The sequence below is a fragment of the Notolepis coatsorum genome (genome assembly GCF_963971535.1).
Source record: "Notolepis coatsorum genome assembly, chromosome: 4".
Lineage (NCBI taxonomy): Eukaryota > Metazoa > Chordata > Actinopteri > Aulopiformes > Paralepididae > Notolepis > Notolepis coatsorum.
Genome location: NC_140168.1, coordinates 148,799,507 through 148,824,265, shown reverse-complemented (window position 1 = coordinate 148,824,265; position 24,759 = coordinate 148,799,507). Strand labels below are relative to the sequence as shown.

Here is a 24,759-nt window from a genome sequence, read left to right as displayed (position 1 = left end):
TTGTCACCCACTGTAACTGAGAAGCCGTCGGCCTTGCTGAGTTTATTTGAACCGAAGAGAATGGACTCTGTTTTACCCAGGTGTAATGATAGTTTGTTGTCAGCGAGCCAGGTGCAGATTCTGCCGAGTTCTGAAGTGAGGGTTTGTTCAACCTGTAACTTGTTCTTGTCAGAGACCAGCAGGGCTGAGTCGTCCGCAAACAGGAACAAGTTGCAGTCACAAGCTGACGACATGTCGTTTGCATGAATTAGGAACAGTAACGGTCCTAGTATGCTTCCTTGTGGAACACCACAGCTCACGAGGGGGGGAGATAGGGTACCGTTTACCTCCACCATCTGTTCTCTCCCCTCCAGGTAGGATTGCATCCAGCTCACTGATGGACTATCAAAACCAATTGCTTTTAGCTTGTCAATCGGAATGGAGTGATTGACAGTGTCGAAGGCCTTTTGGAGGTCCAGCATGACCATGCCGCAGTATTTGCCCACGTCCAGCTCTTGTTTGATGTGGTCGAAGCACCAGTTCTCTCAACTTAAAGGAACATGCCAACATTAAGGGAAATGCGCTTACTGTCAGAGAGAGAGGGAGATTTTAAGATGATGATTGTTATAGTAGTGGTGGGACGGGACCATATGGGAGGAGTGGGTGAGGCCCTGGGGGATTGAGAGGACGTAGTCTTCTCTGATTGATTCGTCATAAATGCCAGTCATTCTTTAGCGCCGTCCTGGTCCCGCCCCTTTGAGGCTGTCGATCAAGTGACGCGGCGGCGCGACCTCCTGCAGGTGCAGCACAGCCTCTGCAGCGGAGCCGACACAACACACCACACCACAACACAGTCAGCCCTGGGTCGCTGCTTTCTATTTCCAGGACGTTATAAAGAAGAACGGCAAAGAACAGGACTGGAGGGTATTTACTGAATGCATCGACTACTATTACATCATAGATTTAGATGGCTGAATTGTAACATAAGGAAGAGTAACCTTCATTTGACATAGCTAGGATGCTTAGGTAGCTAGCTGGTGATACTACTGTGCTGTTTATCATGATTCGACACCCACTTTGTAATGTTGTTATGCTATAGCTATGTTAGCCAGGTCGCTAGCAGCAGTGTTTGCCTAATTTGCATGCATTTTCCTTCACGTTCCTTTATAATTGTGTCTAGCGTCTCATATCTTGGATCATCCAGCTATACTGAATGATAAATACTATTGTGACACACCTCTCTCTCCATTTCGAAGGGCCAGCTAACATGAGTCCCTTTCATCCACAGAGATCAATTAGATAAACTAGCAATGCTATGTTATTATCAGTATTATGCTTTCTATCCTGTTCATCGTTTGGTTTAATATAGGGGGGGGGTTCCAGTTCCAGAGATGTCAGCAATAACCAATTTTGGCAAGAATGTCAACCGAGGCAAGAGTGACCGTTAGCTAAATTGTAGCTCGCTGACCATATGTTGGTCCATTCATTGGTTTGGTGCCTCTGCTGAGTGGGACCTGAGCTGAGCCCCCTGTGCTGAGCCGGTTAAGCCCAGCTCCTTCCGCCCACTTATCTGACCTGGCTGCAGACAAACACAGTGTAAGCTGCCCAGTGTGTCCAGTGTCCACTAACAGATTATTGTTACTGGGCTAATGTACAGTAACGGCGTAGTAGTGCTACATACTGAGGTGGGGTCATGCTCAGGGGAATTAACATGATTGCCACTCCACCGGCTGATGGGTGGGTATGATCTAAATAGCCAGAGAAAGACCTGGGTATACTACTACTATAGGCTACTTACCGTGATTAGCCTGCCTCCTTGTACTGTACTATTGGGCAATGTACCGTACTATTGGGCAATGCACACATCCTCGTGAGAAATAATCACATCCCACTCCCACATGGTTATTTTGATCAGACCCACCCTATTTTGTGGCAGCAAAGGGCCTCATTTGCGTCCACAAAGAATAACAGGAGAATGTGTTTCAGCAGATTGTGTTTCATACTGTAGGTCTGTCAATGCATTGTTGTCATCCTCTCTGTTGGGCGTATCTATTGGTCTCACCCCTCCACCTGTACCTTGATTCTAGTCTCTCACCAGTAGTTATATATCCAATTCTGACAGCAGGTTTACACCAAGGGCCTATTCACACGATTTCAAGTTTTCAACCTCATTAAAAAGGCAGATCAACCCCATTTCGCTCAGTTGTCATTGAACTCATTGGCAAAGAGGCGTCACATCTCATCTTCTGGTTGTCTAGAGGCTCTCATTGTGATCGTGTATTGATAAGAATAGATTCGGATCAATACATGATCACAATGAGAGCCTTCCTAGACAACCAGAAGATGAGATGTGATGCCTCTTTGCCAATGAGTTCAATGACAACTGAGCGAAATGGGGTTGATCTGCCTTTTTAATGAGGTTGAAAACTTGAAATCGTGTGAATAGGCCCTTGGTGTAAACCTGCTGTCAGAATTGGATCCTTTTCAAAGGGCAGAGACTAGAGCCATATGAAATCCGTTTTATTATTTTCCAAATTCCATTTTATTTTTTCCCAAATTCCATTTTTTCCGTTTTAATATTTCAGAATTCTGTATTTTGCCTTTTATGCTCATTTTACCATCAGAAATAGTGTCTAATAAGTGGGAATGAATAAATGTCCACAATTGAATAAGATATAACAGTCCATTTAATGTTTTTAAGTGCTGCAACTCAGAAATACAGTTCAATTTTACACAATATTTTTCAATTAATATTGTGACAAAATAAAAATACATATTTCAAGTGTAAACAATAGATACAGCTAGCTACTACTGACATTATCACAATGACAATGTCAGTAACCTAGCTATATCTATTATATTGTGATGAAATATAGTAATGCATAATTTAGGCACCTTTAGTTTAGTTTATTTCGTTTATAAAGGACAGTGTATAATGGCAATGGTTTGCATTAAACAAATGGATGGGTGCACTAGATTTAGCAAGAAGCTATCATTTCCATCTATAGTCCTATGTACTGTAACGTTTCATAGCTATTTAAGTTTATTTAGATTATAAAGGGCAGTGTATAATGACAATCGTTTGCATTAAACAAATGGGTGCACCAGATTTAGCTAGAACTTCTAGAAGCTATCATTTCCATAGATAGTCCTATAACGTTACATAGCTATTTAAGTGTATTTAGTTTATAAAGGGCAGTGTATAATGACAATCGTTTGCATTAAACAAATTGATGGGTGCACTAGATTTAGCTAGAAGCTAAACGTCCTAACGTTATAGCTATTTAATCACAATAGTGTCGCAAGTGTTTTTGCGGGTCCAGTCCACGGAACGTTGACAGAATTAGCAAAACACCTTATCACCGGAGGCATAAAAGTCATTAGGATACTGTTCTGCTCTGAATTGAGGGCTTATTGTGGAATTGTTTAGCTTCTTGACGATGTTAACACCGAAGCAGCGAGACGCTTGAGCACCGCGGCTGTGTTGTGTGTAACACGCTGTAGAGTCCCCGCCTCCCCGGTCGCGTGTGCACCAAACGTTCCACCCAAAAACGAAATTTCAGTCCAGATTAGGCCAAATTCTGCAATATTCCACGTTTTGCAGTTGATTCCATTTTTATTGGTTAATTCCGCGATTCCGTCCGCGATTCCGTGAACGCGGATTTCATATGGCTCTAGCAGAGACTGTGAGATTAAATTCGTATGGTCAGTGGTGCTGGTGAGTGAAGGGTTTGTGGTTGGACGAATGGACGCTGGATGGGGGGTTTGTTAGTTAGTTAGTTAGTTAGTGAAGGGTTTGTGGTTAGGGCTGGGCAATTAATCACATTTTATTTTCAATTATGATTTTGGCTTCCAACGATTATGTAAACAAGATAATCGACTTTTAGCCAGGTCATGTTTTTAAGACAGGGGTCAAGCCTTTGAGCCAGGTCATGTTTTCGTTTTTCAGTTGAATTAGGCTATATTTAAATTTGAAAGGAAATCCACTGTTTAGAGTTCAATAAATGCATGAGGTTTCCAAAGTCAATGAGTGATCATGTTAATCTCAAATATTGACAAATAATTGTGATTATGATTTTTGCCATAGTCAAGCAGCCCTATTTGTAGTTGGAAGGATGTGTGTGGAGGGTTTGTGTCTGGAGGCTGGTTGGAGGGTTTGTGTCTGGAGGCTGGTTGGAGGGTTTGTGTCTGGAGGCTGGTTGGAGGGTTTGTGTCTGGAGGCTGGTTGGAGGGTTTGTGTCTGGAGGCTGGTTGGAGGGTTTGTGTCTGGAGGCTGGTTGGAGGGTTTGTGTCTGGAGGCTGGTTGGAGGGTTTGTGTCTGGAGGCTGGTTGGAGGGTTTGTGTCTGGAGGCTGGTTGGAGGGTTTGTGTCTGGAGGCTGGTTGGAGGCTGGTTGGAGGGTCTGTGGCTGGAGGGTTAGGTTGGTTGGAAGGAGGTGTGTGTGGTAGGGATGGGTACCGAATTCGGTACTTTTGAGGTACCGAACCGAAACACATCGGTACTACCGAGTATCGATTCAAGTGAGATACCGTTTTTTTTTAAATTATTATTATTATTATTATTATTTTTTTTTTTTATATTTTTTTTTTTTACCTTTTTTTTGTGTCAACGTTCACACGCACAATATATGCTTACCTAGGATTTGACTTGATTCAACAACAAAGCAGTCGGAGCAATGGCAAGCCGAAAACTGTCGAAATTGTAGTTATTTGAAGTTTGGATTTTTTTTTACGACTGAGGTAGGTAAATTACATTTCTTGAGACTAAAGTACCGAAAAAAGGTACCGTTGGTTACCGGTATCGATTCACCGGTACCGGTACCGTATCGGTTCAAATGTGAAAGGTACCCATCCCTAGTGTGCGGTGTCTGCCAGTAGACAGGGAACATTCCTTATACTCAGTTCATTTATTTATTTTCTATTTGTCAGGGACAGTGTACTTATGCATTGTTACAGGTTAAAAACATGGAACTAGGGTTTTTAGCCAGAAATGCCTGATAGTATTGTGTTCTGGTGTAATATTAAGATGGGCAAAATACTATAGGTTTGGGGTTTGACAGCATTTTATCTCATCTGAATCCATTATCTAATCTGCTCATCAAATCCAAATCCTTTCATGCGTCTTCTCAAATCTTTTTTTTTAGGTAGCCAAATTATTTGGAGAAACAAATATTTCTTAGGTAAAGGACGTGTATTGATTTTTTCCCTACTCAGTGCAGTAACAAAATAGCATTTCGACAATGTTGTAAATTACTTAACAGAATCATAAATCCTGGGGTTGAATGGTAGAATAGAGGGGGAGGGGTTTGATAATAGGATTTGTTAGACTCTGAGCTTAATGACTCGAGGTATTTTACTAACTTGGAACGGAACCCAACCGTAGTAGTAGTCGTCTAGAAGTTGATTAGGCAGGGGGGGGGGGGGGACCGTTGTTTACAACCACCAACTTGACTAACAAACATCTCTCCATTCCTTCAAAGATGGCGTCAGCAAATGCCACCTATGGCCAGAAGGAGTCCTCGGACCAGAACTTTGACTACATGTTCAAGATTCTGATCATTGGAAACAGCAGCGTGGGAAAGACTTCCTTCCTGTTCCGCTACGCGGACGACGCCTTCACACCAGCCTTCGTCAGCACGGTGGGCATCGACTTCAAAGTCAAGACCATCTACAGGAACGACAAGAGGATCAAACTGCAGATCTGGGTAAAGAACAGCAACACATTTATATGATTTATTTATGTCCAGTTAAATTACAAACATGTAAGGGATATAATTAAATACTCTAAATGCAGTCAGTTCATTTGCTGATGCGCTCTTATCTCAAATGTCAAGTGTTCCTTTAATAATCCCCTTGGAAAAAATATAATAATAGAGTAGAACATAATAAATATAGTGGAATGGGGGTATATTGTATCAATAATAATAATATACATGGTGTATATACTGTATACTAGTAGCAGAAAATGTTGTATGTGTTTACATAAAACATTTATTGATTTGTTACCGGTGTAAATGTGATAATATACCATGATATGGGTCGCTGGTCTCGCCGTCCAGCCCGACAACAACATACAGAATCCATTTCGAGGAGAGAAAAAAGTGACATCTCTCCCACACTGTGCAGCTGAGAATGATAGCAGACCAAGAGCACTACGTGGCTAATAAGACCAGCCATCTTTAGGGTTGGGTACCGAACTCTGTACTTTTAATGGTACCGACCGAATTACATCGGTACTGCCGAGTACCGATTCACACTAGACTTGTTTTACATGTTTAGTATAAGAGTGTAATATACAACAGGTAGGTCCGACCAGTGCGACCACGCATTGTGATTGGTCGAGAGCGTTCTAAGCCGTGAGTATATTCATGATACACTCACGGTTAAATCACCACTGCCTAATTTCCAGCACTACTATTGGTCGTGTAACATTCACAAACTTTTATATTGGATGAGGGGCATGACACACAACTTATGCCCGGTGTGTGTCGACATGGAACTCTCTTCCTCTAGATACTCTCTTCGCTCCCTGCTGTGCTCCCAACTCCCTATCTCGGTTACTGAACTTTCTGCAAACCCAGTGGTGGTCGACTCCACAAAAATTTGGATTCAACTCAGGAAAAGCCTCGGCCTCCATAGGGCCTCTGACCTCTCCCCCATTTTTAACAATAATTTATTCCTGCCCTCTTGCACTGATTCTTCCTTTCAAGTCTGGTTTGACAAAGGGATAACCACTTTTTGTTGTCACCATAATCAAATACAGACGTGATTGTTGATTCTACAACGGTCTCCCTACTGGTCCCTAACCCTACTGGCAGTAGAAAAGTGGTTTCTATAAAAGAATCACATTTTTACTTTCAACTTTTTAGAAAGATGTTCCACATGGGTGTAAAGAGAGAGCCCGTTATCTAACCAGCTTTTAGAAAGATGTTCCACATGGGTGTAAAGAGAGAGCCCGTTATCTAACCAGCTTTTAGAAAGATGTTCCACATGGGTGTAAAGAGAGAGCCCGTTATCTAACCAGCTTTTAGAAAGATGTTCCACATGGGTGTAAAGAGAGAGCCCGTGATACTTCTTTCTCTCTCGTTGCTCTGTCTTACACCCCCTGTCTCTGTTGAGGACTATGTTTAACCCTTTCACTGCCACACTATCAAACGGTTAACCCTTTCACTACCACACTACAGAAGGTTAACCCTTTACTATCACACTACAGACGGACTTGTCTGAAGGGAAGTGAATGAATGACGCTCTCCCCTTAACACGACCGCTGAAGTGCCCTTAAGCAAGGCACTTAACTTCCAGTGGAGCTGCTCCAGTGGCCAACGGCGTCAAACGGTGGTTGTACTGGGTAGACTTCTCAAATCATACTTGCTTTACTGTATTTGAAAAGAACCTTTGCACACAGTCTGGGAGTAACTTTGCTTTTTAGCTGTGTACATTATTCGCATTATTTTCCCATACTTCTCCAATCTTCTCACTAACATGCTGTTATCTATAGTATCATCAAAGCCTTCTGCAGGTCAAAATAAATACCTATAGAACACTCGTCATTTTCAACAGTCTTTGTTATTTCTTCTACCATCTAGATTAGATTAGATTAGATTTAGATGACTGGATTATTAGATTATATATTGCATATATTTAGCATTTAGTTTTTTTTTTACAGATTATATATTAGATTAGATTTAGATTATTGGATTATTAGATTATATATTGTACGTATTTATTGTAGGGCAAATATAACTGAGAGGGCATACATACCCTGACCTCGCACCTTGTTGCCTATATGCACATGTCCAGAGTTAATTATATTGATTTGTTATATTGTTTACACTGCTTGTTTTTACTACCTGTACCTCCCCTCCCCCATGCTGGTATGATGCCTGAATTTCCCCAAGGGGATCAATAAAGGAATATCTTATCTTATTACTGCATAGGTAGTAGCTCCCAGGTGTGGATGTATGTAGCTGTGTGAACGTATGTAGCTGTGTGAACGTGTCAAGTCAAGTCAAGAGTTTTAATTGTCACGGCATACAGGTATACAATGAAATGCGGGTGGTCTTGCCCGCAACGATGTGCAATACAGTGGTACAACATAATAGAATAAAAAAAAAAAAAAAACATTGTGCAGTAAACAGGTAACATGGAGTGACATCTCGGTATCTGTACATAGTTATTTACAGAGCATATGGGACATGCTAGTTAGCTTTGGTAGTGCAATACACTGTTCCTGTTATTCTAATTTAAAGTGTCCTTTCCTTTTGGCCATAAGTGTGCATGTGTGCGACATGAGTGTGTGCCCGCTCATGTTAAAGTGTTAAGTGGCTGCTGTGTGAACGTGTGTAGCTGTGTGAATGTATGTAGCTGTGTGAACATGTGTAGCTGTGTGAACGTGAAGCAGGGTGATGCTGAATAAGAGCCTCCATGCTCAGTGAATCGACCCTGGATGAAGAAAGGTTAAAGATTATATACAAACGTGTCTAGGTGACAAGAAATCCCCATTGACTGGATTCGAGCTTGTTCAGTGTTTCCCACAGATGCGTACAGTAGATGATTTGCTGTGGCGGCAGGCAGGGTTGGAATATTATATATCTGACAATATCCATCTCTTGAGTGAAACAGCTTCTCCTCTCTGTGCAGCACCACTTCAGCTGCTGTGTGATGGAGGGATACGATACCCTTTACTTACATGCACCACTTCAGCTGCTGTGTGATGGAGGGATACGATACCCTTTACTTACATGCACCACTTCAGCTGCTGTGTGATGGAGGGATACGATACCCTTTACTTACATGCACCACTTCAGCTGCTGTGTGATGGAGGGATACGATACCCTTTACTTACATGCACCATAAACCTGCTGTGTGATGGAGTGATACCCTTTACTTAAATGCACCATAAACCTGCTGTGTGATGGAGTGATACCCTTTACGTACAGGCACCATAAACCTGCTGTGTGATGGAGGGATACCCTTTACTTACATGCACCATAAACCTCCCACTGAGATCAACTGTGATGCTGTTGGAATCCTTAATGTAGTTCCCTGTGTGTCTGTCTGTGGACCTCAAACCAAATGTTACTGCAATGTTAAGGACAGTATATATCCTGTTCCATAGGGCTGTGCTGGCTTAAATTATTATTATTATTTATTTATGGCTTTGACTATACAGATTGTTATTAACTCTTGAAGGCATGGCTTTGACTATACAGATTGTTATTAACTCTTGGAGGCATGGCTTTGACTATACAGATTGTTTAACTCTTGAAGGCATGGCTTTGACTACAGATTGTTATTAACTCTTGAAGGCATGGCTTTGACTATACAGATTGTTATTAACTCTGGAGGCATGGCTTTGACTACAGATTGTTATTAACTCTTGAAGGCATGGCTTTGACTATACAGATTGTTATTAACTCTTGGAGGCATGGCTTTGACTATACAGATTGTTATTAACTCTTGGAGGCCTGGCTTTGACTATACAGATTGTTATTAACTCTGGAGGCATGGCTTTGACTATACAGATTGTTATTAACTCTTGGAGGCCTGGCTTTGACTATACAGATTGTTATTAACTCTGGAGGCATGGCTTTGACTATACAGATTGTTATTAACTCTTGAAGGCATGGCTTTGACTATACAGATTATTAACTCTTGGAGGCATGGCTTTGACTATACAGATTGTTATTAACTCTTGAAGGCATGGCTTTGACTATACAGATTATTAACTCTGGAGGCATGGCTTTGACTATACAGATTGTTATTAACTCTTGAAGGCATGGCTTTGACTATACAGATTGTTATTAACTCTTGGAGGCATGGCTTTGACTATACAGATTGTTATTAACTCTTGAAGGCATGGCTTTGACTATACAGATTGTTATTAACTCTTGGAGGCCTGGCTTTGACTATACAGATTGTTATTAACTCTTGGAGGCATGGCTTTGACTATACAGATTATTAACTCTTGGAGGCATGGCTTTGACTATACAGATTGTTATTAACTCTTGAAGGCATGGCTTTGACTATACAGATTATTAACTCTGGAGGCATGGCTTTGACTATACAGATTGTTATTAACTCTTGAAGGCATGGCTTTGACTATACAGATTGTTATTAACTCTTGGAGGCATGGCTTTGACTATACAGATTGTTATTAACTCTTGAAGGCATGGCTTTGACTATACAGATTGTTATTAACTCTTGGAGGCCTGGCTTTGACTATACAGATTGTTATTAACTCTTGGAGGCATGGCTTTGACTATACAGATTGTTATTAACTCTTGAAGGCATGGCTTTGACTATACAGATTGTTATTAACTCTTGGAGGCATGGCTTTGACTATACAGATTGTTATTAACTCTTGAAGGCATGGCTTTGACTATACAGATTGTTATTAACTCTTGGAGGCATGGCTTTGACTATACAGATTGTTATTAACTCTTGGAGGCATGGCTTTGACTATACAGATTGTTATTAACTCTTGGAGGCATGGCTTTGACTATACAGATTGTTATTAACTCTGGAGGCATGGCTTTGACTATACAGATTGTTATTAACTCTTGGAGGCATGGCTTTGACTATACAGATGTGGTCACTTGACACCTTTAGCTTCACACCAGCGTTTCCGTTAGCCGGTAATTACCGGTATTTGACTGGCAAAATCTGTTGAAGTCCGACATATTTAATCTCTCCGGTCATAATGTCCGGTGAAAATAATTCCCTCTAAACACAATTAGATTATTTGAATTGTATTAAAATAGGCTAAAATTATATAGCCTATGCGATGAACGAAACAATCTCACCAAGCAGCCGGTCTAATAATGACATCCTGCTGTCAGCGCGAGCTGGCTGCTGATATATTTACGTGAAGCATGGCTTGGCAGGGTGCAGTACTCCAATTCAGCCATTGGCAATTCAGCTGTTGGGTGGGGGCGCTGCTGACACCACTGCTCTGCTCTGCCTGCTCCAAGTGCTCCATGCTTCACGTAAATATATCAGCAGCCAGCTCGCGCTGACACAGCGGTGCCAAATTTCTCAGTTCTTCGCTTGATATAATTAATACAAATGTCCAATATAACGGAATTAGTTAGCTCATAAAAATGTGATTATAACAGACTGCTGTTTATTAAGGTCGGGCAGACTGCCCACCGACACCTCAAGTCGGCAGCAGCAGCACGAAGTCTCGAGGGACTTATTTTATTTGGAATATATTAATGACTGATACGCAAAAGTAGCCTAGTTTTAAGTTAAAATATTATAAATGCCTTGATGATGTCATTCTTTATATAGGTCTATCGATTGTTTTTAAGCTCAATAAACTCTGACCGGAATTTATCCCATTTGTCCGGTAGATTGAAATCTACCGGACACTCAGACCTGCAAAAAAAAATTCTAACGGAAACCCTGCTTCACACAGAAAGCTGAGTAGACATTGACTCGAAAGAATACGCTGCTGACTTTTAGAACAGACCCCCCCCCCCCCCCCACGCCACTCAGTCATGTCATCATTAATTAGTTTATTTTTTCTATTATTGGCTTACAGAAAAAGGGGGGGGGGGGCAACAATAGACTCCTGCTAATTGAAACGGGCACAGCTGTGCATCCCTGACATTTCTTCATTCATTTGTTAATTCAACCTTTATTTAACTTCAATGGATCATTGAGGGAAATCCTCATTTACAATGCTGTCGAGAGAGCAACAATTCAAATAGACAAAGAGAGAGGAGAAGAAAAGAAGAAAACAAAAGGAAAAAACAAAAGAAGCGGTACAAAAGAAGAAAACAAAAGAAGCATTATAAAATAACAGCAGGTCAGGTCAGGAGGTCAACAGGACCATCACTACAGCCTACTACTGTATAATAATAGTATATTAATGTGTGTGTTTCAGGACACAGCAGGTCAGGAGCGATACAGGATGTTTACTATTATGTTGTTGGGGATTGTGTTGTAAATACTGTGTTTTACTTTTAATGCTTCTGTTCTAGGTGTATGGTCGGTCTTATAACATCTTGCCAAAAGGACTACAGTTGCGAATTAGCCAGCTGGCTAAAACTGACACATTTACAGAAATGTTTATTAATGTGTGTGTTTCAGGACACAGCTGGTCAGGAGCGATACAGGATCATCACTACAGCCTACTACTGTATAATATTAATAATAGTATATTAATGTGTGTGTTTCAGGAGTGGACACAGCAGGTCAGGAGCGATACAGGAGCACCATCACTACAGCCTACTACTGTATAATATTAATAATAGTATATTAATGTGTGTGTTTCAGGACACAGCAGGTCAGGAGCGCTACAGGACCATCACCACAGCCTACTACAGGGGAGCCATGGGCTTCATGCTAATGTATGACATCACCAACGAGGAGTCCTTTAACGCTGTACAGGACTGGTAAGGAACCATAGTGTATGTGTGTCTGCCATCATTGGACTTAGCATAAAGTTTTGTTATGAGGGAGGGGGGGGGGGCAAAATCAATTGATGGCCCAATGGCAATAACTAAAAAACACAGTATAGGTGTACTAGTAGGTGTGTGCAAAAGTTGATGCTTTTTTTTAGTTCAGGGCTTAAGCACTGTGCGTATTCTGTAGGGCAGCTGACCATCCTGGATGAGTCTCTCTCTCTCTCTCTCTCTCTCTCTCTCTCTCTCTCTCTCTCTCTCTCTCTCTCTCTCTCTCTCTCTCTCTACGTTCAATGATTTGAAGTAGTGTTACACTATACAAAAAAACTGTATAGTTGATGATAATAAATATTTCACTGCATTAGCAAAAGTATTGTAGAATCATTAAGTCTGCTATAAGCTATTCTCCCTCTTTCTTTTGTGTGTGTGTAAACATTTACTATTGTCTACTCTTTGACATGGATTAGGCTAATTAGCTTTAACAATCCTGATTCCTGAGCCTATTTTATTAAAAAGGAAGATATTTATTTTAAATATGTATATAGCCTATTATGTAGAAAAAATATTTTAATCGTATCTCCTAAAAGCACTACCAGTTCCTCAGTTGGAAGAAGTGGGAACGAGTGAGTTGACTAACATGATTATCTAAAAGACAAAGTTTGGTCAAACTGCTGCCTTATGTGTTTTCAGGTCGACTCAGATCAAGACGTACTCGTGGGACAACGCCCAGGTCCTGTTGGTGGGCAACAAGTGTGACATGGAGGAGGAGAGGGTCGTGGCTGCGGAGAGAGGCAGGCAGCTGTCTGAACAGCTTGGTAGGTCAACTGATTGATTGATTGAAATTTTTATTAACAGATTGCAGAATGGGTACAATACAGTACAGCTCAATACACACAATTGTTAAGGGGATGCAGTCAACTCATACTAGGACTGTCTGAACAGCTTGGTAGGTCAACTCATACTAGGACTGTCTGAACGGCTTGGTAGGTCAACTTATACTAGGACTGTCTGAACGGCTTGGTAGGTCAACTCATACTAGGACTGTCTGAACAGCTTGGTAGGTCAACCCATACTAGGACTGTCTGAACTAGGCTTGGGCGGTATTACGATATACCGGGGTATTTAGAAATACCGACGGTATTGAAAATCAATACCGTCCGTCACCGTCAAAATCACAGATGCGCTTCAGCTTCTATTACAGTGAAACGGAGTTTTGAGTGTAGTGCACACACGGAGTGTAGTGCACACACGCGCCAGCAGGGGGCGAGACCAGTCTAGTGGAGCGAGTGGGTCACAACGGTGTTCACGTTTTACGGTAATGTTGCGACAGTGCTGTGAAAATACCGTAAAGCGTTGTGACGAGAGTTGGTGTGTGTTGTTGTGGAGTGGTGCACTGGTGGAGCAAGCAAATAATCCGTCTCTTATTATATGTGAACTAAAGAGTACAAGGTTTACACAACAGCCCCCACCCGCCTTTTTATTGTATTTGTATCGTCCTATACTATCCGCTGTCAGCTGTTTATCTCTCTCTGTGAGCTACTGAGCTTGATTAGCTAGCGTTAGCTCACGCTAACTAGCGTTAGCTCTGCGGCTAATCTTAGAATACCCTGAACTAAATCAATGACTAGGTTATAAAGCATTCGAGTAGTTTTCACTGCACATAGAAGTAGCCAAACAACGGGAGCATTTCGGGAGCATATGACCAAAACTCATGCAATTTCGAGCCCTTAACGAATCAAATAGTCTGCCAAGGCTAGATGCTAACGCAGTAACGCTAACGGTGCGGGCTTCTGACTACCAATCTGAGAGCTGACGATGATTTGTTTACTTGGTAACACGGGTCCCCCCCCCCCCCCACTGATGAAAATGAAAGTCATACCGTCAAATACCGTGCACCAGGGTATTATGTGATAAAGGTATAACGGTGTGAAAAAAAGGATACCGCCCAAGCCTAGTCTGAACGGCTTGGTAGGTCAACTCATTCTAGGACTGTCTGAACAGCTTGGTAGGTCAACTCATACTAGGACTGTCTGAACAGCTTGGTAGGTCAACTCATACTAGGACTGTCTGAACGGCTTGGTAGGTCAACTTATACTAGGACTGTCTGAACGGCTTGGTTTACCTTTATTTACCCAGGGTAGGTTCGCTGAGCACGGATGCTCTTTTTCAGCTACGCCCTGCTTCACATTCACACAGTTCCATTCACACCTGGGAGCTGCCCAGTACAACCACAGTCTGACACCATTGGCCACTGAGCAATTCCACTGGAGCGGTTGGGGGTTAAGTGCCTTGCTCAAGGGCACTTCAGCGGTTGGTGTTAAGGGTATGGGAGAGAGTTATTAATGCACTTCCCCCAGCCCAGATTTTTCCTGCCGGTCCAGGGAATCACAAACCCGCTTCTCTAACCTTTAGGCCACCGCTGCCCAGGTCAACTCTTGGTAGGTAGGTAGCTTGGTAGGTCAACTCATAGTGCTGTCTGAACAGCTAGGTAGGTCAACTCATAGAGCTGTCTGAACAGCTAGGTAGGTCAACTCATAGAGCTGTCTGAACAGCTAGGTAGGTCAACTTATAGAGCTGTCTGAACAGCTAGGTAGGTCAACTCATAGAGCTGTCTGAACAGCTAGGTACGTCAACTCATAGAGCTGTCTGAACAGCTAGGTAGGTCAACTCATAGAGCTGTCTGAACAGCTAGGTAGGTCAACTCATAGAGCTGTCTGAACAGCTAGGTAGGTCAACTCATAGAGCTGTCTGAACAGCTAGGTAGGTCAACCCACTAGAGCTGTCTGAACAGCTAGGTACGTCAACTCATAGAGCTGTCTGAACAGCTAGGTAGGTCAACTCATAGAGCTGTCTGAACAGCTAGGTAGGTCAACTCATAGAGCTGTCTGAACAGCTAGGTAGGTCAACTCATAGAGCTGTCTGAACAGCTAGGTAGGTCAACTCATAGAGCTGTCTGAACAGCTAGGTAGGTCAACTCATAGAGCTGTCTGAACAGCTAGGTAGGTCAACTCATAGAGATGTCTGAACAGCTAGGTAGGTCAACTCATAGAGCTGTCTGAACAGCTAGGTACGTCAACTCATAGAGCTGTCTGAACAGCTAGGTAGGTCAACTCATAGAGCTGTCTGAACAGCTAGGTAGGTGGGAATGTTTGAAGTGGGACATTGGGGTCTGAATGTGGGTGTAAACTCAGAACCTGATTCAGTCCAACTGGCACTGAACTAAGTTATTACTTGCCAGTACTTTTCCATTGCACCGGATTTCATCATTCCTTCCTGGAGCAGAACAAAGGAGTAGGATATGGCCATTTCAGGTTGAGGATGCTGATTCATCCAATTTAATCCTGCACTTTGTCCCAGATATTGACACTTTTTTATTGCCTTTTTTCAACCAAGGAATGATTTTAGTGAAAAATACATGATTGCAATAAACTCAGAATCATGAAAAAAAACCTCACAAGTTACCCAAGGCCAAACAGAACATTTTAGATTTTTCGAAAATCGGTATTCGGTACCTCAACTTTGAGCAGTTATTACGAAAAAACATACAGGATTTGAACTTCAACTTTTTAATACATCTTACTACACACCTTTACAAACACATTAGTGAAGAAATTGATTGGTAAGGATTTAGTTTGCATATTTTCATATGTTTCCCTTACTATCAAAGCTGTGGTATTTTTATTGGGAAATAGAATGGCTCAAGCGCTATTATCCCAATATTTGTTTATTTGTTTATTTTATGGATCCTCATTAGTCAGACCTCCCCACCTGCTCAGACCACCTCACCTGCTCAGACCTCCTCACCTGCTCAGACCTCCTCACCTGCTCAGACCTCCTCACCTGCTCAGACCTCCTCACCTGCTCAGACCTCCTCACCTGCTCAGACCTCCTCACCTGCTCAGACCTCCCCACCTGCTCAGACCACCTCACCTGCTCAGACCTCCTCACCTGCTCAGACCTCCTCACCTGCTCAGACCACCTCACCTGCTCAGACCACCTCACCTGCTCAGACCACCTCACCTCCCCCAGACCTCCTCACCTCCCCCAGACCTCCCCACCTCCTCACCTCCCCCAGACCTCCTCACCTCCAGACATCCTCACCTCCCCCAGACCTCCTCACCTCCTCCAGACCTCCTCACCTCCAGACATCCTCACCTCCCCCAGACCTCCTCACCTCCTCCAGACCTCCTCACCTCCAGACCTCCTCACCTCCCCCAGATCTCCAGACCTCCTCACCTCCAGACCACCTCACCTCCCCCAGACCTCCCCACCTCCTCACCTCCCCCAGACCTCCTCACCTCCCCCAGACCTCCCCACCTCCTCACCTCCCCCAGACCTCCCCACCTCCTCACCTCCCCCAGACCTCCTCACCTCCAGACATCCTCACCTCCCCCAGACCCTCCCACCTCCCCCAGACCTCCTCACCTCCAGACCTCCTCACCTCCTCCAGACCTCCTCACCTCCCCCAGACCTCCTCACCTCCCCCAGACCTCCTCACCTCCCCCAGACCTCCTCACCTCCCCCAGACCTCCTCACCTCCCCCAGACCCTCCCACCTCCCCCAGACCTCCTCACCTCCAGACCTCCTCACCTCCCCCAGACCTCCTCACCTCCTCCAGACCCTCCCACCTCCCCCAGACCTCCTCACCTCCAGACCTCCTCACCTCCCCCAGACCTCCCCACCTCCTCACCTCCCCCAGACCTCCTCACCTCCCCCAGACCTCCCCACCTCCTCACCTCCCCCAGACCTCCCCACCTCCTCACCTCCCCCAGACCTCCTCACCTCCCCCAGACCTCCCCACCTCCTCACCTCCCCCAGACCTCCCCACCTCCCCCAGACCCTCCCCCAGACCTCCTCACCTCCCCCAGACCTCCCCACCTCCTCACCTCCCCCAGACCTCCCCACCTCCTCACCTCCCCCAGACCCTCCCCCAGACCTCCTCACCTCCCCCAGACCCTCCCCCAGACCTCCTCACCTCCCCCAGACCTCCCCACCTCCAGACATCCTCACCTCCCCCAGACCTCCCCACCTCCTCACCTCCCCCAGACCTCCTCACCTCCAGACCTCCTCACCTCCTCCAGACCTCCTCACCTCCAGACCTCCTCACCTCCAGACCTCCTCACCTCCTCCAGACCTCCTCACCTCCAGACCTCCTCACCTCCAGACCTCCTCACCTCCAGACCTCCTCACCTCCTCCAGACCTCCTCACCTCCCCCAGACCTCCCCACCTCCCCCAGACCTCCTCACCTCCCCCAGACCCTCCCACCTCCCCCAGACCTCCTCACCTCCAGACCTCCCCACCTCCTCACCTCCCCCAGACCTCCTCACCTCCCCCAGACCTCCCCACCTCCAGACCTCCCCACCTCCTCACCTCCCCCAGACCTCTCCACCTCCTCACCTCCTCCAGACCTCCTCACCTCCCCCAGATCTCCAGACCTCCTCACCTCCAGACCACCTCACCTCCCCCAGACCTCCTCACCTCCTCCAGACCTCCTCACCTCCCCCAGATCTCCAGACCTCCTCACCTCCAGACCACCTCACCTCCCCCAGACCCTCCCCCAGACCTCCCCACCTCCCCCAGACCTCCCACCTCCCCCAGACCTCCTCACCTCCCCCAGACCTCCCCACCTCCAGACCTCCCCACCTCCTCACCTCCCCCAGACCTCCTCACCTCCCCCAGACCTCCCCACCTCCAGACCTCCCCACCTCCTCACCTCCCCCAGACCTCCTCACCTCCCCCAGACCTCCCCACCTCCAGACCTCTCCACCTCCTCACCTCCTCCAGACCTCCTCACCTCCCCCAGATCTCCAGACCTCCTCACCTCCAGACCACCTCACCTCCCCCAGACCTCCTCACCTCCTCCAGACCTCCTCACCTCCCCCAGATCTCCAGACCTCCTCACCTCCAGACCACCTCACCTCCCCCAGACCCTCCCCCAGACCTCCCCACCTCCCCCAGACCTCCTCACCTCCCCCAGACCTCCCCACCTCCCCCAGACCTCCTCACCTCCCCCAGACCCTCCCACCTCCCCCAGACCTCCTCACCTCCCCCAGACCTCCCCACCTCCGGACCTCCCCACCTCCTCACCTCCCCCAGACCTCTCCACCTCCTCACCTCCGCCAGACCTCCTCACCAGACTGCAGATGGTCTGCTTGTAGGAAGAGTGTAACCACAATGTCGGAGCCGTAACTTCGTGCACGGTCACCTTTTTGTATCAAGTCGAGAGCAAGGGACCCATTGGTGATATATGGATTAGTCGTGGTAACAGATGTACATGGGTGCACAGCACAGTATTCGTATTGTGATGTATTGAATTTCAATATATTTTCCCATCCCTCAATATATATATATCTCTCCCTCTCGTCTGTCTCTCCTCCCAGGTTTCGAATACTTTGAGACGAGCGCCAAGGACAACATCAATGTGAAGCAGACGTTCGAGAGGCTGGTGGATATCATCTGCGAGAGGATGTCTGAGAGCCTGGATAACCCCGACCCTGCCGTCACCGGGGCCAAGCAGGGGCCCCAGCTCAGCGAGCAGCCCCAGAGGTCCCACCAGGACTGTGCCTGCTAGAGGAGAGCACACACACACACACACACACAGTCACACACACACACACACACACACACACACACACACACACAAAGTTCACTCTGGCTATATCTCTCATACACACACACACACACTATAGACTCTCTTTCACACACACACCCTTCTCTCCATCACACACAAACAAGCTGCATAGTAATTCCCTGCCCTTCACTCTGTACGAAGCACACTATCCACCAACTAGGGGACAAGTGAGCTGTTCGTCTACTGAAATGTGTTCTGTTTTCAGAGATAGAGATATTGGACTTTTCTTTGGCTTTTCAGTTTCAGTTTATTATCATAAACAGGGGTGGACCAACACTTTTTCACTGCCCATTCCAAGTCCATTTGAACATTATAGATTTAGACCATCAGTGTGGAGTGGACAATACATATTGATATGTAACCTGTCCATTAGAGAGATCTAACATACTTTGCAGCAAATCAAATGTATTTAAAAAAAAATATATATGTATATATATTGCTTACACATCAGATTTTAGTATTGGGGACATTTTCCAATACCGATAACCCTATTTTAGCCTGGTATCGGACCTATTTTAGCCTGGTATCGGGCTGATATCCAATACCACTTTCGGCATCGGTGCATCCCTAATCGTAAGTGTCTACTGAAATGGGTAATGAGTCCGAATAAGTGCTCACTTGTCGTGGTGAAGAGTTGTGACGGAAGTGCACACGCTACATGCACACGCTACATGCACACACACTTTCACCTGGACTCTTGACACCGCCGCACACTGCTTCCCAGACTTGCGTCTGGTTTTAGATACCATTCCCATCATTCCATAGAATGACTAGTCTATTTCAGGGATGCCCTGATACTGCTAAGGGGTTTTGGACCGATACCAGGCTGAAATACGGTCTAGGTATCGGAGGATTTCCCTAATATTAGAATCTGATACCAGGAGTGATGTGAAACACGTTGGGAGCAGAGCGAGAGGGGCAGTACAGACGCTTATCTGTGATGCAGACAAAATGGATGAGATATAGTGGAACCGGCACGCGGCTGAGAAGTGGCTGGGAGGTCGGACACTCGCTACAGAAGCTGGGAACCATGTTTCTTGAACCACAATCAAATCAACATCAAGACGTGAGGAAGGGATCGGTTGAGGTTCCTCCCATGAGGTCACGAGATGTCCAAACCATCTATTAAAACCCAAAGATATGCTTGTCAACGCACGTCACGGGGAGTAATCCTATTCAAACGCACCAGAGATGTGACGTCAGCTTCCCGCCCTGTTGGCAGTGAACAAGTGGTGTCATGCTTCCCTTGTTTCTCCGTGTGGTGTTTTACTGCCCCCAGAAAACAAGTAGCAACATTCCACTGTCTATTGTAGGTGTGTGTCTATTGTAGGTGTGTGTCTATTGTAGGTGTGTGCCTATTGGAGGTGTGTCTATTGGACGTGTGTCTATTGTAGGTGTGTGCCTATTGGTGGTGTGTGTCTATTGAATGCATGTCCATTGTAGGTGTGTGTCTATTGGAGGTGTGTGTCCATTTGGAGGTATGCATCTAATGGAGGTGTGTGTCTATTGGAGGTGTGTCCATTGGAGGTATGCATCTAATGGAGGTGTGTGTGTGTCCATTTGGGGAGTGTTGTGTGTCCATTGGAGGTGTGTGTCCATTTGGGGAGTGTGTTGTGTGTCCTGTTGAATAATGTTGCCGTCTTGACCATCATCATGAGTTCTGTGGTTGTTGTTTTGAGTTGAGTCGTTGGTCCACGCCAGCCAGTGTTGACGAGTCTGTCCAAGTCGGATTCTTGAAACTCGGAGGTCGTTTGCATGACTTCGTTTCCGTCCGTCTTTTAGAAGATAAATATACCAAAATCACATGTACGAATAAAATTTGTGAGTCAGTTGTTTTATCTTTGCTATATATACAGCTGTGAGGTTATGATGATAAGCTACATGCAATTCTGCTCCTTTCCCCTCTTATTTTCTTTTCTACTTAATTTCTTTATTATTCTTTTTTAGTAAACCTGACTAGAAAAAATAGGCAGGCGGATGATGTGACTTTCACTACAGGAAGAGTGTATAAATGTTGAAAAAATATATATAACATTCATTTTAAAATACATAAATATATGATGAACAGATAATATATGATGATGATAAGATGATGTGTTGATATCTTTGTGAGAGGTGCATGTTGTTGATGTGCTTTTTGTTTTTGATCACGGCTGTTTGAAACCCCCACCCCCGCCCGCATCACCATGCCCCACCCCCGCCCGCATTACCATGCCCCACCCCTGCCCGCATCACCATGCCCCACCCCTGCCCGCATCACCATGCCCCACCCCCGCCCGCATCACCATGCCCCACCCCTGCCCGCATCACCATGCCCCACCCCCGCCCGCATCACCATGCCCCACCCCCGCCTGCATCACCATGCCCCACCCCCGCCTGCATCACCATGCCCCACCCCCGCCTGCATCACCATGCCCCACCCCCGCCTGCATCATCATGCCCCACCCCCGCCTGCATCACCATGCCCCACCCCCGCTCGCATCACCATGCCCCACCCCCGCCTGCATCATCATGCCCCACCCCCGCTCGCATCACCATGCCCCACCCCCGCCTGCATCACCATGCCCCACCCCCGCTCGCATCACCATGCCCCACCCCCGCCTGCATCATCATGCCCCACCCCCGCTCGCATCACCATGCCCCACCCCCGCCTGCATCACCATGCCCCACCCCCGCTCGCATCACCATGCCCCACCCCCGCCTGCATCACCATGCCCCACCCCCGCTCGCATCACCATGCCCCACCCCCGCCTGCATCACCATGCCCCACCCCCGCCTGCATCACCATGCCCCACCCCCGCCTGCATCACCATGCCCCACTTCCCAGGTTTGAGACGTACCTTTCTGAGGTGCTATGTTCATCTTTATCAGGGGTGCGTTGGTGATTTCAAAGCTGGTTGCACTGTGTTTTAATGACGCCACATAAATGTTCCCTCGCGTGCGCACAGACTAAAGACGATGCCTAATTGCCTCTAGGAATGGAATGTAACACATTTCATCCACAAGTTTTGTGTGAATGTATCTGAGAACATATTTGAACACACCTGACGACCTGAGCTATTGTTATGCAAAGTAGCCAGGTGGGTACTTGGCAAGTTTGCAGCGCATTCCTGTGTGCATGCGCGTGCTTCTGCTCACAGAGCCGGTTGCTCGGTGTGCAACCCCGTCCCATGAGCATTGAGCAACGCACCCCTGATCTTTATGAATACTGGACTGTCCAAGACGTTGGGAATACTGTTATGAACTGTTAAAGGACACTTTCATTGATTTTTCATGTGTAACCCACTTGTTATTGTAGAAACTTTACATTTCCACGGTATACAGTAATTGCCTCATACAGTATACACAACATACTGTACATATTAATAGAAGACGGGATTCTATTCTAAGAACCAGTACACTAAAGAACTGCCATTTCACATCACCTTCCAAATAGTCTCTTGCATCAAATTTGCTAGTTACAGACTTTGTCCTTATTTTGTGGGGAAATGTGTGTTTTTCTTAAGCATGTTTAATGTCATATCCTGTGCTTTATTTCTTCTAATTTCTAAGATGAGGGCGCATACAATACGTGAGCGACACCTTGTGAATGTCTGCTGTCACAAATGCACCCAGGCATGTTCAAACCTTTTTATAAGCAAAGTTATTTCAGCATCTTATTTATATAGAGTATTTATGACTTATTTATCTTAATTTATTTTGTTAAGATGTTCTTCCTATAGGCTCTTATTTCTGAGCTGCACAACACTGTCCTGTTGGAAGACATGGTTCAACACTGTCCTGTTGGAAGACATGGTTCAACACTGTCCTGTTGGAAGACATGGTTCAACACTGTCCTGTTGGAAGACATGGTTCAACACTGTCCTGTTGGAAGACATGGTTCAACACTGTCCTGTTGGAAGACATGGTTCAACACTGTCCTGTTGGAAGACATGGTTCAACACTGTCCTGTTGGAAGACATGGTTCAACACTGTCCTGTTGGAAGACATGGTTCAACACTGTCCTGTTGGAAGACATGGTTCAACACTGTCCTGTTGGAAGACATGGTTCAGCACTGTCCTGTTGGAAGACATGGTTCAACACTGTCCTGTTGGAAGACATGGTTCAACAGCTTTCAGGATGAAGTTTGTCATTGTTTTCTACTGAGTTCACAAAGTGCATGAGGACAATATACCTTTTCAAACTTTTGACAAAATAAACATTCTAAAGGGCCTAAGTTCATTTTATGTCTGTTTGCTAATATCAATAGCTGATAGGAACTGTAGCCCAAGCTGTTCCCTGGCAACCAAGCTGTTCCCTGGCAACCGAGTTCCACTGAAAACGTCTACAGACAAAATACATTCCGCTCAAGGATCCATCAGCTCATATCCAAATCGGTTGTGTTGGGAAATACTTGGGTTGTTTTTCCATGTTTTGAACCAGCTGTGGACTCTGAGGGGGTGTTGCAGCCCCCCCCCCTGTAATCTTCTGCTGGTTATTATCTTGAGAGAAGCCTAGGCACTGGAGGTGGAACGCATGGTTTTTGTTTAGGCAAGTGATTGGGAGTCCTAGGTGCCAGTCAAGATGTGTCATCGATTCTTGGTCCAATCATTGTGAATCAATTTAAATCAACAGAATATATATATATATATCTATAAGCTAAATACATTTGGACCAACATTTTTAACATTTCACCTTGGCCTTTGACTTGTCTGCATTTGTCACTGGCTAAAAGGTCTGATTATGTGCAGAGAACGACCCCACTAGCTCCGCCCTCTTTGCTTGAATCTCCAATCACAACTGTTGCTTTCCTTGGTCAAGCTAAGAGGGCGGAGCCTGAGTGAAACCAGTTAGAAATGCTGTATTCGTCACAGAGCAAAATGAGCCCAGTCTGTATAGCAAATATTATAAAGCAACATTGCCTAAAGAGTTGAGGCTCTTATATACTCTAAACTCTGTTTATAGTACATACATGTTTGGTGTTTGTAAGTGTACGTGATTCACACATGCACACTAGGGTCACACTCCATGGGGGTATCCGCGCGGTCACAAAATCTGGGAGGCACGTGCTGACGAGGGCAGTGACGAAAATTACGTCACGCATACCCACGCACACCCGCGGAAACTATAATCTGGCCTCAGATACTGTTGTTATTCTGCTTTCCAAAGACGATCTTGATATTAACCTTCTGTGTATTGTCGCAGTGAAAGGGCTAACCGTTTGGTGGTGTGGCAGTGAAAGGGTTAACTACGGAGCCAAAAAAGTACACCTTGGAGGAGCTCTTAGACATGATTTTAGAGTTTTAACCAAAAGGCCAGTCGTTTTGAAACATACTGTAGAGAAGAGAAAAACAGTGTTTATACCTACACTCTGCAGCATTTTATTTTAATTATTATACATTTTTTAAAGGGAAATGTTTTGGAAGTATATCTGAGAATAATTTTTACTGCATCGGTTAACTTTGATTTGTTTGTAATTTGTTTTATTTATTGTGTTTTTGCTACGGCTGTAAATGTTGCTTCTGATTTAGGAACATGTACCTGTCCTCAGTGTCCTGTTCAACGCTCCACCCTGTCAACCTCCTTGTAAATAAGGACTTTTCCCCCCCATCTGGTTTTAGTCGCGTGTGAATCGTGCTGTAATTCTGTAATGCCAGGTTTGCTAAAAATCAGGAATTAATAAACAAAATACAAAAGCTGGTAATCTGTTTGAGTGTGAAAATTATTATCAAGGATTACTTGTAATTGTGTAACGGCTCC

The 24,759-nt window shown here is 45.2% G+C and overlaps 1 protein-coding gene across 1 annotated transcript; it reads left to right on the top strand.

Annotated features, from left to right (window-relative positions):
• Positions 1 to 799: 799 nt before the first annotated feature.
• Positions 800 to 21,384, top strand: LOC311227037 (ras-related protein Rab-3A). Its single transcript, XM_084312549.1, has 5 exons — positions 800 to 903; positions 5,458 to 5,682; positions 12,260 to 12,378; positions 13,078 to 13,202; positions 18,769 to 21,384. Exons 2-5 carry the CDS (start codon positions 5,458 to 5,460, stop codon positions 18,957 to 18,959), a joined length of 660 nt encoding a protein of 219 aa, XP_084168675.1. The 5' UTR covers positions 800 to 903; the 3' UTR covers positions 18,960 to 21,384.
• The last annotated feature ends 3,375 nt before the right edge of the window (positions 21,385 to 24,759 follow it).

Coding starts and splice junctions, on each gene's coding strand:
- LOC311227037 (XM_084312549.1), top strand. CDS start 5,458: ATGGCGTCAGCAAATGCCACCTATGGCCAGAAGGAGTCCTCGGACCAG. Junction 12,379..13,077: donor TTTAACGCTGTACAGGACTG/GTAAGGAACCAT, acceptor ATGTGTTTTCAG/GTCGACTCAGATCAAGACGT. Junction 13,203..18,768: donor GCAGCTGTCTGAACAGCTTG/GTAGGTCAACTG, acceptor CTCTCCTCCCAG/GTTTCGAATACTTTGAGACG.